This window comes from Pongo abelii, chromosome 11, assembly GCF_028885655.2.
Source record: "Pongo abelii isolate AG06213 chromosome 11, NHGRI_mPonAbe1-v2.0_pri, whole genome shotgun sequence".
Taxonomy (NCBI): Eukaryota; Metazoa; Chordata; class Mammalia; order Primates; family Hominidae; genus Pongo; species Pongo abelii.
The window spans coordinates 68469283-68485873 of NC_071996.2; the positions used below are offsets into that span (position 1 = coordinate 68469283).

Sequence of the window (16591 nt, forward strand, 5' to 3'; positions counted from 1 at the left end):
ATATATGGAAACCACACACACACAAACACACACACACAGTGCCTAGAAAAAAATCTTGAAAGATATGTATACATCAAAAAATTACTAGTGCCCAAATTGTGGCCTTCAAATATCATTTCACACTAAAAGAGATTAGATTGCCCTGGACAAATGACTGATACCTACTTGGGGAAGTAATACACAAAATGAGCCTGGACAGCTTGTCATACCAAATAGCAAAGTAACTATCAAAGACTACTAGGACTTTTAAGTCAAAAGGACTTAAGAACAACTTGAAGAAGCTCCTAATAGTCAGAGAAAAGACTGTGCAATTATAATGACTGAAATGTCCAGAAGCACTCATTTAAATCCATGGCATGTAAAACAAACAAACCTAAGCCACTAATCAATTACCAATGAAGGATGCTAAGGAATTCTTGGCATTTTTTTTTTTAACCTGGAAATAAAGGAAAAGACTTAAGCATCTTATCCTACTTTTCTTATATGAACCACACCACTCAGTAACTAACCAGGAGATGAGAAGTTTTTCTTTATAGGTATTCTAGCTAAGAAACAGGAGATCGAGACCATCCTGGCTAACATGGTGAAACCCCATCTCTACTAAAAAATACAAAAAATTAGCCGGGCGTGCTGGCGGGCACCTGTAGTCCCAGCTACTCTGGAGGCTGAGGCAGGAGAATGGCACGAACCCGGGAGGCGGAGCTTGCAGTGAGCCGAGATCACGCCACTGCACTCCAGCCTGGGCGAAGGAGCGAGACTCCATCTCAAAAAAAAAAAAGAAAGAAAGAATGACAGGATTCAAATGTAACCCTACTATAATCCCGATGAATCAAGCACCTAGGTATTGAGCATGAATAACTGCTGATATCACAAAAAGAGAGAGACAAGCAGACATTCTGTCACTGTGATGAAAGACAACAGTACGTACCATTCATGAAGTAATTGCCAAAACAACAAAATTGAATGTGAATTTAACCAAACCTCTAGATCCAACTACCAACTTACAGGAAACACAGAGGATAAAGCAACAAGTTGTACTATACCATGGCAGACAAACAACAAAATCTAGATCATGAAAAATGCTACAGGACAAAACACTGGTTTCTTTAACTTAAAAAAATGGCAAGAAGAAAAACAGAAGGGAAACAGGGAAATAGAAAAGAAGGCAGGAAGAAGGAGGGAGGGAGAGGGAAGAGGGGAAGGAGAGAGATAGGAAGGGAGAGAGAAAGAGTGAGAAAGAACTTACAGAGACAGGGAGAAAGCCTAGAGACTTTAAAGATATAAACCAATCACAATATGTAGACTTATTTGGATCGTGATTAAAAAATAATTTATTTAAAAAACACAATATTTGAGACTATTGGTAATTTGAACACTGGATATTTGATATTAAAAAACTACTTTTAATTTTTTATATGTGATAATGATATTGTCATTATGTTATAGAGGGAAAAGAATTATCCTATTTTTTCAACGCATCTTGTGATATTTACAAATGAAATGATGCAGAGTTTTGAATTTGCTTCAAACTGAAAATTAAAGCCAAGAAGCAAATGGGGGTTTAGACATGTGGTGACGTTAGTTGGGGGCAGGAAACAGGTTAAGAGTACCTCATGATGTTATTCTGTCTGCTTTTACATAAATCTGAAATTCTCCATAATAAATGATAGACGATCACAGCAAAGATGTTACCAAGATGTTCGGCCCTGAGATAGCCATTAATATTTTGTCAGATATGAATAAAAGTTAGACATGCTTGCAAGTCACTTATTCTGAAGATTCTAAGACAAGCTTTATACCTTGATCCAAACTGAAGTAAAGGTGACTTTCTATGCAGTTTATACTTCATTTGTATCTTGAAAGGATCTTGCCTATTATTTGCATTAGAAGTTCTATTAAGACATTCTGATTTTAAAGGTATATTTGTATTACCTATGAAATTTACTTTTCTGTAATTTCAGTATGAAATTTACTTTTCTGTAATTTCAGTATTAAGTGACATGAATTCATCTGTTAGAAAGTATTGATTTGTGACTCAAATACATTTACTCTTGATCTCATGGCTTTAAATCACATCTATGTGTCAGTGACTCCAAAATATTAGCTATAGCCTAGACCTCTCACAAGAACTCCAGATTCAGACATCCAGCTGCCTGCCCATACATCCATCTCTACTTTGACTTCTCGTAGGCATTTCAAACTTACAATGTTGAAAGCTAAACTCCTTACCTGCCCTGAAACCTTCTTTTTCCATAATCACCCTGTCCAGCTGAAGCAAACTCCATCCTCTAGTACAAGTAGTGGGTAAGAGCACAGACTCTGGGACTAGAGTGATCTGGATTTGAATCCTGACTCCACCACTAAGTAACTGTGTGGCTTTGGAGAAACTTCTTAACCTCTTTGTACCTTAGTCCATTCAGTTGTAAAACAGAAATACTAATAGTACCTTCCTCTTAGGGTTACCCTAGGAATAAACAGCACTTCCTATGAGCCAGGCATTCTGAACACTTCACAACAGTTCATTATCATCACTGTTGTTGTTATTCTGGTAGTTCAGGCCAAAAACCTTGGAATCACCTTAAACTATTCTTTCTCTTACTCCTAAACAAAATGCTACAGGTCCAGATTCCAATCACTTCTCAAAGCACTTCCACCACAACTATACTGGGCCGGCCCCCACCATTTCTCAATGATGGCAACAACTTTCAGAAGGTTCTCCCTGCTTCTGCCTTTGCCTCCTCGCCCACAGTCTGTTTTGCACATGGCAGAGTGATTCTTTTAAAACAGAATTTAGATGATGGCACTCGTCTGCTCAAAACCCTCCGGTAACCTCGTGCTTCAGAAGAAAACCCCAAATCCTTATATGGCTGACAAGACCCTTTACCATCTAGCATGGGCTCACTCCCACCCTTTGTCTCAGACCTCACACCTTACTCACCTCTTTTACTCCTTCCCACTCCTCAAACATATGACATGTGCTCCCGCCTCAGGGACTCTGCATTTGCTTTTCCTTCTTTCTGCAAAGTATTCTCTCAAATATCTACATGGCTTACTCCCTTACCTTCTTTAGAAGATGGCTCAAAGGCCTCAGCCTTCCATGACCATCCCAAAAGACTGAACCCCTCAACACTCCCCATCTCTCTCTGGATTTATCTTTTCCCCATAGCATTTATACTTTCTAACATACTACACAATATACTTATCTGGTGTGCTTAGTATGCGGTTCCTCTCACTTGAATATAAGCTTCATGAGCACAGGGATATTGGCCTGTTTGCCTAAAAAGATTGTCTGTCTTAAAACAGGAATCAAATATTTATGTAAATCAATAAATTCAATGCTTAAAAGCAGTATGATTTTAAGTATTTCCTTGGTTCCATACTGTTTGAAAAAAATCAAATTTAAAAATTCTTATGAAAAAAATTCACATAGATTTTGCTTTTTATCAAAATTATAACCGAATCCAAAGAGACTTGTGTCATCTTTTATTACTTAACCTTTGTGCTGTCTCAACTGTCTGGTCCCAATCTTGCAAGGCTAGTTGTAATTTCATTTTCTTAACAAAAGCGGGAAGGAAGCTTGGAAGGTTCACAATTATCTGGTTCACAGTCTCCAGGGCACCTGAATAATTCTGGCGCATCTCAAGGCATTGTGCCTAATGGAAGGGGAAAAAAAGTGATATTCAAACTGTGATCTTTCATATCAAAGTTCTCATAATGCAGAGTAGGCAGAATATGAGCGTTTAATACTTACTGACTTCTGTGAGAAGCAGTTATCACTTTTAATGAGAAAAACAGTAAGTTTTTGTCAAAACAAAATTTTAAAACATCACAGAATAATACAAATACATTATATAAGCTATTGTGTTTTAAAATTTACCTTTAAATGGCTGAAAAACATGATTAAACAATAAAATTTTTAAAAGTATTCTTGGAAATGCCATAAAATAATGTTTCCATTTAAAACAGGAAAATTCTCTTTATAAATTAAAATGTCTCCAGGAAATTTTCAAGTAGCATCTAAAATTTTAAGAAATTTTAGAAATTTTGCATCTTTTTTAAGAAATTATTTTCAGGTTAAAGAATATACGATTTTAAAGAACAAGCAAAATAAAGTTCACACAAATCCCTCTACTTCAACATTTTTCACTTCTATGAATTATCTGAAGGAAATAATTGGACAAGACCACAAGGAAGTATATAGATGATATTTATGGCAGAATTGTTTATGTATAAAATAATCCCAAATGTACCTAGAGGAGAAAATTATGGTATATCTAATTAAATAAAATGTTAAGTAATCATTAAAAATGATGATATAAATTTGTAGATGTAGATTTACTGACATGAAGAGATATTATATATAATAGTTAAACTGGTTATTTCCAATGGTGATGTTCATTTTCTCATTCACATGTTATTATATTTTCTGAAAAAAAAGTTTTACTACGTTCATGTATTACTTTCATAGTCAGAAAAAATAAAGCTATAAATAGAGTTAGTACATTAAAAAGAGATGATGAGGCAAATTTTTATCAACTAGCTTTTCTTTAAGAGAAGGAAAATGATCAAGAAAAGTATATGGCCAATTTCCTCAGCAGTGCTATTAGGTAAAACTTGAGAGTAGTGGGCCTGAACACAAGATGTTCAACAGGCTTACTGTCCACACAAAGCGACAGGAAAAGTGATGTGGAGACATTAACAAAAGTCAAGACACGAATCCTCTCCCCTTTCTTTTTTATCCCTCCAAATTACTGCTTATCTAACAGACTTGTTCCCAACATATAATTTCTTTTGGCTGAGTCACAAAAAAAATTAAGGCATTTAGATAGCATCAGTGGGGATTGAAGAAAGGGTCCTACTTAAATATTTCCACCCATCAATAAGTTCTAATGACTCCATCAGTTGCTCATTTCTCCAAATGTATGTCCGATCCTGTTATTTCTCTGTTCAAAACTTTGTATTGGCTGCCTGTCTCTCTAATTGAAGGTGGAAGCCAAAAGCCTTACAGAACAGGCCAGGCCCACCACTCCTCCTCACCCCTATCCCACCTTTCTTCCTCAGGCCTTCACTTCTGTTCTCTTTACTCAACCCACTTTGGCCTCCCTGCTGGCCCTGAATACACCTTAGGGTACCTGAACTCATCATCTCCTCTATTTGAAATACTTTCCCCGAGATGCCTGCAGGGCTTTAACCCTCACCTCCATAAATGTGTTTGCTCAAATGTCACTTTCTCTGACCACTTCATGTAAAACTGGAAGTTCATGCCCTAGCTTTTCCAGCTGTATTTTCCATTATACTTATCACCTTCTAATATACCATACAACTTACTTATTTTGTTTATTGTCTGCCTCCATCAGTAGGATATAAGCTCCATAAAAACAAGAGGTTTTCTCTTGCTCAGGGTTTCTAATATCTAGAGGGATGCCTCACATACATAAGACACATAATAAATGCTGAGGTAAGAATGTGTGAACCAAAACAACAACAACAATTAACAGTTACAGCTGATCCAGGATTCAGGAACTTTGGCAGGGAATACATTTCTCTAGCGTATTGCTCATTGTCCTACACAAATGCCAGTCCACCTTACAGCTGTGAGCTGCCAACAGTATCATGAAAATTATCAACTTTTTTGAGCTACTTGGTTTTGTCAGGTTTCAAATATATTATGAATACATTTTGAAACATGATTTATTTACCCTAACTCCAACTCACCTTACCCAGCAGAGCAAAAGTATCATTCCCATCTTGGAGTCCCTCTTCAAAATACTTCAGTGCTTTTTTAATGTAAGGCTCTTTTCCTCTTGTAATATCAAGCCATGCTTTCAAAACGTGTCCCTGTAAAATGAATAATTCTATTTTTACTTTTTTAGAAATGAAAGAAATGTTAACGAAAGAGCCTAATGTCATTTTTCTGGCAATTAATAACAAAAAGGACTCTATCAAATATGTTATGAACAATAAAATTCTGTTAGTGAAATCACTTTTGAACCCTTGCCAGCCTAGTGTCTTGGGAACTATACTACAAATTTCATCCTTTAACATTACTATTAAGCTCAACATTAAAATTAAGAAGCTTATCAAATATTCCATTAGTGTTAAAACCATTATTTTCTCTGAGACTTTGCTAGTAATCGACGATTAATAACACTTAAACATGAAATTCAATATATAGATGAGAATTTATTGTCTCTTTTTGGACAAACAGTCTAAATGAACTAAGATGAAACAACAGAAGGTGTCTTGCTTCACATATCTTAAAGATTCAGATAATCTGGCAATGCTCTTCTTAACCTCTTTGATTAGTCCATTGAATTTCAAATGACAGGTGGATGGCCTGAGAAATCAGAAACTGAAGAACTCATGGATATTTATCTTTACACGTTAATAGGCCAATGGGCTGTAAGACATATAGGATTGAAAACAAGATGAAACTGGTTATTTTTCTCTTTAAGTTCAAATAAAAAACTGTGAAATGTGCTCTTCTATTAAAAAAAACTAGGTTAACTGACAAATTCATAAACCTTTAACTAAGACTTTATTTACCTCCCTATATTTCACCTGAAAATACAAATAAGGATCTTAACCAATGCTATGTGCTAAATCAGTGCCATTATTTGAATGGTTTTAACTATTGTCTCTGTGTGGATGATTCCCAACCTATATTTCTAGCCGAAAACCTCTTCTAAATTTTTCTTTTTCCAGAAATTCATCTGCTATCTCCATCTTACTGTTCTGCCAGCACCAGAAATACAGCATGTCTTAAGTCAAATAGATCACTTCCCTTTAAGATTAGTTTCTTATGCCAATGTATTTTCTATTTATGCTAACTGGTCTCTAATTTTTTTAGGCTTAAAGCCTCAAAGACATCCTAAAACGTGACAACTTGTTATCTTCCCAAACTATTTATTATCAGTTCACGGGTCCTGTGGGTATTTAAAAATTGTGAACTTTGTACTCACTGTACAATATTTTAGTGTAGTGCCTCAAAACCTTCTGCAAGGAAGTACTATCTTTTTCTTTTCGCTGCATTTCAGTTTACTCTCAAGCCACTTCATCCAAGAAACCATTGTCCAATTAATCTTCTGGATTTGCACTCTAACAAAATCACTACCATAATTAAAAGTCTTCAATAGCCTCTCAATGCATGTCAAATCAGATACAAATATTTTTAACTAGCAGTCAAGATCCTTCAATTTGTCTCGTTACCTCTCCAAGCTTTTCTTCCCTTCTCGTTATCAACGTATCCTGTGTTCCATCAAATATGAGTATCTCAGTAAAACCTCAAGTAAAACCCTCAAGTAAAATGTCTCATTTCCATCTATTATTTCTCACCTTGGGAGTATCTACTTCCCTTTTCCATAATCTTTGCCTGTTGAAATTGTATCCATCTTTCAGGTTTTAGTTCAAATGCTAGTTCCTTCAAAAAAATTCTTTCACATTGTCTTAACACTTAAGCATGTGATCTGTCCTTAATTTAAAACAGTGCCTAGCACAAAGTAAGCAAGCAATAAATGTTAGCTATTATTTTCTTGCATACTTTAATCACATATCTCTCATATCATCTATAATTTTTCTCACAATATTAGCTGGGGATGTGCTCTATGCCACTACTGGGTTATTCATTCATGAAAGCAAAGTTTATGTATTATTTTCCTTTGCATTATTAACAGTACAAACAATGGTGCCTTGTATCTAGAGCTGTTCAATAAGGAGAGAGGGAGAAAGGAAAGAACAAAATATGGAGGGAAGGAAAAAAAGGGAGAGAAAAAGAAAGAGAAAAACAGAGGGAAGGAACCAGGCAGGGATCTTTGAAGACTCGGTAGCATAAAACTAACCTTAGAGAATTCCTATTCTACAGTACACTATTAACCATATTGATAACCATAAATGGGTTAAAATAAAGTTGTTATTTACAAAGTGGCAATAGAGTGGATGATAATAAAGAGCTAAACCACAGATACTACTGGATATATCAATAACATAAGCATTTTTTAATATTATTATTTTAAACTCAGAAAAATAGCTACCTGTTTACTACCATCTGACATTTTGATCATTCTGTCAATGTATTCCCTTGCTTTATCATGGCGACCAATGTGCCATAAAAATAAGCCTGCATGGTATAAGGCTTTCTCTCCAGCTCCTTTACGTTGTTCCTTCACTCTGGCATCTGATTCCAGAATAGCTTCTCTATCTGGGAGGGGAAAATGATATTAAATAAAAATTAAATTCTGGATCAGGCATTTATAATAGGTCAGATAATTAACAAGGCAAAAAAATTATTTCTCTCTATAGCGGTACTGTCTAATAGAAATAAAATGCAAGCCATATATATGTAACTTAAAATTTTCTAGTAGCACTATCAAAGAAATAGAAACAATCAAAATTATTAAATTATAGCCCAATATATCTAAGATATAATTTCAATGCATCATTGATAAAAAAAATTAACGAGATATTTTGCATGCTTTTTCCTTACTAACTGTGAAATCTGGTATTTCATACTAACAGCACATCACAATTAAGATGCTTAATTTTGGCTGGGCACGGTGGCTCACGCCTGCAATCTCAGCACTTTGGAAGGCCAAGGCGGGCGGATCACGAGGTCAGGAGATCAAGATCACCCTGGCTAACATGGTGAAACCCTGTCTCTACTAAAAATACAAAAAAAAAAAAATTAGCCGGGCATGACAGCGTGCAACTGTAGTCCCAGCTGCTGGGGAGGCTGAGGCAGGAGAACGGCGTGAACCCGGGAGGCGGAGCTTGCAGTGAGCAGAGATCGTGCCACTGCACTCCAGCCTGGGTGACAGAGCAAGACCCCGACTCAAAAAAAAAAAAAGTTAAATTTTATTTAAAAATACTTGATTTGTAGTTTTCATAAAACTTATGGCTGAAAAGCAGATTTTTAGACTCAAGTTATTCCTAAATAAGTTTTCTAATAACTGAATCAAGTATCATTTTTAAGTTTAAAAAGTAAATTAATTAGAATTAAATAAAATTTTAAATTCAGTTCTTCAAACTTGCTAAAAAAGCTGTATATGGCCAGGCATGGTGGCTCACACCTGTAATCCCAGCACTTTGGGAGGCCGAGGTGGGTGGATCACCTGAGGTCAAGAGTTTGAGACCAGCCTGGCCAACATGGTGAAACCCCATCTAAAAATAAAAAACAAAAATAGATGGGCGTGGTGGTGGGTGCCTGTAATCCCAGCTACTTGGGAGGCTGAGGCAGGGAGAATTGCTTGAACCTGGGAGGAGGTTGCAGTGAGCCTAGATTGTACCACTGCACTCCAGCCTGGACAACAGGGGAGGTATATGGTTAAGGATCACTGTAATGCACAATACAGCTATAGAGTTTACATCATTCCCAAAATAGAAAGGCTGTATATGCTAATATTTTTTTAATAATAAGACTTGTAAAAATGTATAATGGTTCTAACCACAATTATTAGGAACAGGTCCAGTAGTGGTACTCAAAGTATTAATAATTCTTAAATACAATCCTAAAATATATAAATATGCCAGCTACTGTTATGGGTCAGTAAAAAGATGGCATAATTGCTGTTATAGTTTAATACTGACTGCTCCCTTAAACAGATAACTCTATTGACTTACATTAAATCTATACTCTCTCTCTCTCTCTCTCTCTCTATATATATATATATATGCACATATATTAGTATCTGCTTAGGACACAGAATTCAATTACACCCAAACCCTGGATGGAATCAGAATCAGAATCAGCCATGCAATGAGGAAGAAGAAATGTAAGTTGAGGCCTGTGATTCCAACAGTTCTCTTTCTGGAATGGCTACCAAGGAGAAAGGTATGTGACTCTTCCTTTCAACTCTAATGATATAAATTTAAATGTGAAATTAACAAGGTACAATCTAATGAGTTAAGGAAACAAAACTGTTTCTGTAAGTCTACAGATTGCTTAGCAAGAAGACCCTTTTCTCCTCTCCCCACTCCCCACCCCTACAACCCCTTCAGAAGTGTTCATTAAACAGCCATGATACAGAAACAGAAATAAGAAAACAAACAAACAAACAAACAAAACAACCACCAGGCAGGAGCAGGCATTGTACAGGAAATCTTTCCTACTCAGATTTCCATCACGTCCCTAATGAGGTATCAATCAGCTCTAACACCGTCTGCACAAAGCTGTTGCCAGATCTCAGCCTTTTTATAAGCAGGGTTTACATCAGCATCCTGGAAGAATGTATACTAACAATCCAGGACTTTCCTAGGTGGTATTTACAGACATCTGGGCCCCTACTAGAGCTCAAGTCCATTCAGTATCATCCTTGGTGCAAAGCAGAGTTAGCACTCAGGTTCCTCTGAACAGTATTTCTCATTCCATCATTTCAGTGTCCTGCAAATCACAGTGTCCAACAGAATCAACACTGGTAAGAATAACCAATTAAATAAAAACTTGATTCTAATAATAAATTATTTTGTACTAATTTCTTTTATTTATACTAACTACAGCTCTCTCATGAAAATTTTCTGCTCTAGCTAAACACACTCCCACTGGAGTACAGAGAAAGGGGATCCACAGAAGAGCCTAATCCTGAACCACTTCCATGTATTTGCCCATCCATTTCTCCTCTCTGGCCAATACTCTTTATATTCAAATTTTACCAGTCCTTCAAAGATCAGATTAAGTTCCAAAATCTCAAAAGCCTTCTCAGCCTACTCTTACAGCTTAATAGTGCATACCAACTTCAATTAATGATAAACTCATTTGTTTCATTTTGTATTATTTAATAGAAACACTGGAATTTAATCTTTGTGTTTTTTACATTTTGTTTTCTCCACTAGATTACCAACTTGATGTCATGAACCACTTACTACAATTCTTTTGTAGCTTGTAACTGTATTAGGCACAGTTTCTTGAAGAAATTAAGCACATATTTACATGTTTTAAATAACTTTGTATTGATTTGCATATGTATGAAGGAGGTATGTCATACTTGGCTTTAGAAAAAAGTCTCGTCTAATATTCAAGGAACCAGTCTGTGACCTTTGTTTATTATCTAATTTTTTGAAACACAATCTATATTTACAATCCTATTAGCTGTTACTGGATATATATGGAAGAATATAACACTACTTCTTTATTACATATAATTTGGATACTCTTCTGCCTTCGCCATTAAGTTAACTATACATTAAGACAGTTCACATAACTTTTTTATTTTCTGTTTTTTTAGAGATGGAGGTCTAACTATGTTGCCCAGGCTGGCCTCGAACTTCTGGGCTCAAGTAATCCTTCACCTCAGCCTCCCAAGTTGCTGGAATTACTGGCTTCAGCCACTGCGCCTGGCAGTTTACACAACTTTAATTGCTTGTTTATGTATAAATTTCCTTCTATAATCTAGTCATAATCTAGTCAACCTACTACTGCATAAAAATTTGCTGAATATCTCCCAAGAGCTAGCTCTCATAACGGGTTTTAAGGCTCTCAAGAAGCTTAATATACAGAAATAAACTGCACTGGCTGTATATTTGCACAAAAGTTGTAAACTTGGCTGCTGCTGAGCAATTTATGTATATACGGTACCTGTTTTTCTGGCTGTCCTTTTTTTGTGTAACAATTACTAATATACATTCCCCTTTATCTAAAAAAATCCCTATGCACAAATGAAACCTCTGCCAGAGGATATAAGGAACACGAAAGTAGTATAAGACACATTTCTTGTGCCTGATGAATTTACACCCTTGTCAGGAAGATAAACATATGTATAAATTGTATCTACAGAAAATACATAATATAGTGTGATCAGACTGAATGACTTGGTAACTGAGAAAAATCAAAATAAACTGAATAGGAAAAAATGTCCTAAGCATTGTATTTAAATACCATACCTGGATTAGGACTCATTTTATGGGCATATATCAGTGCAAGTAGAGAACAAAGTGATACATCTTGTTTATTTTTAATAGCCTCAAATTCTCGAAGAGCTTCTTGAGTTCTACCTGAAAATCAAGATTATGATATGAAAAACTGTTCTTAGTGCAAAGCAAGAATTTAAAACGGATGGAACATGTTTAATGATTAACACGTACCTTCCATTAATGTGCCATAGGCATGGTAAAACCTGAAGACTGGATCACTTCCATACCTCTTCATTCCTTCACTGGCAACCAGTAACACATGATGGAAATATCTCTCTTGACAATAGTAATTAATCAAAGTCTAAATGGAAATAATGAAAAAATGTTATAAAGGAATTCTGGTGCTCTGAAATACTCTAAGAAGCAGATAATAATCTAACATCTAGAATAACGTAAAATTTAGGCAATGTGACTTTTTTCTTCCAAGTTTCTTAAAATACTGTTAATGGCTAGAACTCAATGCTAAGGACTTCAGAACTGAATGATCATAAAATTACTGAAATAATTCAATGTTTTCTAATAATTTAAATCCGTTTTCCTAAGTTTTTGTTAACAGCACTGAAATGAGGCTGCTTTCACCTTGTTTCCTTTGCCCACATTTTCTTGAACGTTTTAGAAAACAGAAAGGCAGACAATAAACAGGAACTAAAAAAAAAAAAGAGGCAAGAGGCTTCCATTGCCAGACCATAGGTTTCCTTAAAAAAAAAAATCTTCTTTTTAAAATATCGAGTATTTTATTACAGCATTACAAAGTAATGACAAATTAAATTCTTCAACATATCATCAAATGTTATCTTACTCGGCTTTGAGTTCTGCGACAAATAAATTGTCAGTTAAGAATAAATAAACTATTTTTCAATGAAAATGGTTGTCTTTAAGCTTTTTCCAAAGTTATATTATTTCCATATACAAGACAAAACTACTATCAGGGCCTACTAACTTCTGAATAAAAATGGGCCTGTACTGTCTACCACTTTTCCTAGGATTATGTCTAAGGCTTGGTTGCTAACTTCATCAAAGACAGAAACCACACTTTCCCGCCATCACTAGGATACACCTGATTCACCAGAAAGCAGTTTGGGCCACCCCATACCTGGACTCTACAGCTTGTTCAGTAGCAGTAAGAAACACAGGTGACTAAGTGACAGGATTGAAATCTAAGGGTGTCCACACAGCTCTGGTTTGTTTGTTTTGTTTTGTTTTTGAGATTCTGTTACTCAGGCTGGAGTGCAGTGGCACAATCTCTGCTCACTGCAATCTCCGCCTCCTAGGTTTAAGCGATTCTCCTGCCTCAGCCTCCCGAGCTGGGACTACAGGCACACACCACACCTGGCTAATTTTTGTATTTTTAAGTAGAGATGGGGCTCCCCATGTTGGCCAGGCTGGTCTTGAACTCTTGACTTCAAGTGATCCGCCCGCCTGGGCCTCCCAAAGTGCTGAGATTACAGGCGTAAGCCACCACGCCCATCCAACAGCTCTGTTTTAGTCTCTTGCTTCTGGAGGGCTATACTCCATGTACTTCTCTAGATCAGTTAGGCGACTGTTCTCTGTAATTTTACTCTGCCTCCCTCCTTGTGATCACTGCTCCCTAACCTCCTTTTTAGCCATGTTTCTTAAAAATGTGCTCCATACCCCATCTCCAGACCCCCACAACACACTTCAGTGAAGCACAGTTTTCCTCCAATGCTCCATTCCCTAAAGTTGCAAAATGACCTCTTTCTTTGCCACAACTAAGGACACGTTTAATATCTTACTTGATTTCTTCACACTATCACTAAGCATCTATAATCCTCCTGAAAGGCAGTGGCATAGCACCATAAAAAGGACACGAATTTAAAGGCAAAAAGAATCTCTGGTCCTTCTTACAATGCCTCAGTCTGCTCATTTATAAAATGCTGTTAGTAATGCAAACGTACAGGTCACTGTGAGAATTAATTAAGATATCATAGTATAAGAGTTCTATTCTGAAAAAAATAAGTTCCTCTGCATCCCATACGTTAATGGAATAAAAAAAAATGTGTCCTGCCAAGACCTCTTGTCTATGTTCCAGATTCATATTTCCATTTTCCACCTGCTACCCTGCTACTCATGAATCCTCCCTTCCTATTTGCCCAGTCTCTTTAAGTCTAACCACTCAGTAGGTTCTTCTATTTCTCTAGTCTACCTCCCACTAAACATACCTAATGCTACTGCCTTGGTTCAGGTCAGGTTGTTCAATCCAAAACATTTACTGACTGCCTACTAGTACCCAGGCACTGGGCTAGGTACTATGAATAGAAAGATGAGTAAGACATGGTTCCTGTCCCCCCAAAAAACTTACATTTTTCAGATGAGACTGTAATCTGAAGACTAATTGAAATATAATGTAGTAAATGTAAGAAAAGAGCTTATAAACTCCTTTGGGAATGTGGGATAGTAACATTTTGACAGCTTTGAAAACTGAATGTGGTGTGAGGGGAGGATGGATGACTAAAATCAAGGGAAAGATTATTGGGGAGGATTTCAGAGCTGACTCTTGAATTGCAAACCCCTCATTCTCCCTCCACACACATACACACTCTTCCTATTTCCTTTTCATGATTCTTGAGGAAGGTATAGGAGTTAGGAAGAGGAACTGCAACAACATAGATAACAAATCATCATGGTACATTGGGATGGTAGTGGTGATGAAGATGACTAAAAGTCACTCCATACTCTAGAGCAGGGTTTGGCAAACCACAGTCTGTGGGCCATATCTGGCTGGCTGGCTGTACAGCCAGCGAACTAAGAATGGTTTTTATATTTTCCAGCTGTCAAAGAAAAAAAAAGAAAAATATTTCATAACGTGAAAATTACATGAAAGTCAAATTTCAGTGTTCATAAATAAAGTTTTATTGAAACACAGCCATGCTCATTTAAGTATTGTCTATGGCTGTTTTGAACGACAATGGCCAATTAGATGTGATAGACCATATGGTCCATAAAGTCTAAAATGTGTACTATCTGGCCCTTTGTTGAGAAAGTTTGCCATTCCCTGCTCTGGAGGCTTAAGTAAGACAGAGAGTATTGGATGATGAGGTTGGAGACAAAGGTGGGATGAAGAGCCTCATATTAAGTACTTGGACTTGATCCTCAAGTCTAAGTGATGAGGAGCCCCACTTTTACATTAAAGTGTTTTTATTAAGAAGTTCATTTGGGCGGCAGTGCAAATAATACATTTAAGGGAATGAAAAAATTTAAGGATATAGGGGGATAGCTAGAACAGAGGATAAGGTAAAACTTCAGGCAGAAAAACAAGACATTTCAGCATTCCCTAACCTCCCACACCGCCAAATTGTCCTCCATCCACTTATTACCATCTCACAGGATACACATTTCATTTACCTACTTGTTGTCTGACTCCTACTCAAATGTAAGCTCCAAGATTGGAAGAGTTTCTCTTGGTTTTATTATTTCAGTGCTTAGAACAGTGCTAGACACATAGGAGGCATTCAATAAATATTTGTTGAGTCAACTGAATTAGGGTTTTTCTCCAGCATTAATTAGCCTGTAAAATCTGAGAAGGCAGAAACTGTTCAGTTTTGCTCACTGCCATCTCCAGCTTCTAATGGACATACAGTAACCCTTCATAAATACTTGCCGAACGAGTGATTCAGTGAACAAATGAATAGAGAAGACCAACATCCGAAAGTTATTTTATTTTCAAGCCTCATGTCTTTAACTGTTTTATATCAGCCTTTCTTAAGTTGACCGTCATTAATATTTGCTGAATGGATGAGTCAGTGATAAACAGAGAACACCATCACCCTAAAATAACGACCCCTCCACTGTTAAGTCTCACGTCTTTAATGGGTTTCATATAATCTTTCTGGGTTCTTTTTACTGTCCAGTGTGGGAGCTGGACAGTAAAAATCGCACCTGGAGGCGTAGTGTCATAGGTAACCCAAGCTTTCCTAGTAAACATGAAACAAAAGTAAACACAACCAACAGCATGGGGACCAGCAATTCAGAAACAGCGCGCGGGCGGGCTGCCCAGACCTGGGCTTCCCCAGCAGGGCCCGCGGAGACCGGCCGTGAGCAGAGGCTGCAGGCCCACCCTGCAACCCGAGCAGCCAGGACACCATGGGGAAACAGCGGCCTAGCGAAGCCACCCGAGCTCCCTCCGCGCCCCCGGCCAACAGGCCGCAAAGGAACTACGCCCTCCGGCCCGCCCGCCCGCTCGCTCACCTTCAATTCCTGCGAGTCCATGGCTGCCCCGAGGCAGCGCCGCGGGGCTCGGGGGAGTTGTCTTGCCGCAGCCTAAAGAAAGATGCACAATTCAGCACCCCCAGCCTCCCGGAGCGCGTTAGCACCCCGGGACCCGGCGGGAGGGCCGGGGTCGCGCCGCCATTGGCTGTCGGAGGGAGGGGCGGACCTGTGTGGCGGGGATCGTGCTGTAATGGAGCAGGCGCGGCGGGGACCCGGAGGGAGGGCTGCGAGGGCGGCCCGGGAGGGTTCGGGCTGGGAAAAGGGCCTCTGCCGGATGGTGCAGCTGGAAAAGGAGGTCACACTGGGAAACGGCTGTCTGAGGACAGTGGGTAGGCGGGCCGAGGAAATGGAATTAAGGAATAAAGGAAACGGAGTACTAAGAAGGGGAAGTCTGTTTCCTGTTACTAGTTGTAAAGGAAGACACCATTTTCCGCACGTTTGTCTGGAGGCCAATTCCCGCAGT

At 37.7% G+C, this 16591-nt stretch overlaps 1 protein-coding gene across 8 annotated transcripts in view; it reads right to left on the reverse strand.

The window, feature by feature from the left end:
• TTC21B (tetratricopeptide repeat domain 21B) overlaps positions 1–16291 on the reverse strand; it is a 79933-nt gene extending 63642 nt beyond the window's left edge. For all 8 annotated transcript variants that reach the window (XR_008522828.2, XR_008522827.2, XR_010136047.1 and 5 more), the window contains exons 1-6: positions 16108–16291; positions 12073–12202; positions 11872–11982; positions 8031–8197; positions 5716–5838; positions 3496–3653 (exon numbers count right to left, since the gene is read on the reverse strand). Coding sequence is in view for 4 of the 8 variants with exons in the window: in XM_024243700.3 (XP_024099468.3) it covers positions 3496–3653; positions 5716–5838; positions 8031–8197; positions 11872–11982; positions 12073–12202; positions 16108–16128 (710 nt within the window). In the remaining 4 variants the exon portion in view is untranslated. The remainder of the gene's footprint in view (positions 1–3495; positions 3654–5715; positions 5839–8030; positions 8198–11871; positions 11983–12072; positions 12203–16107) is intronic.
• Between the last annotated feature and the right edge of the window lie 300 nt (positions 16292–16591).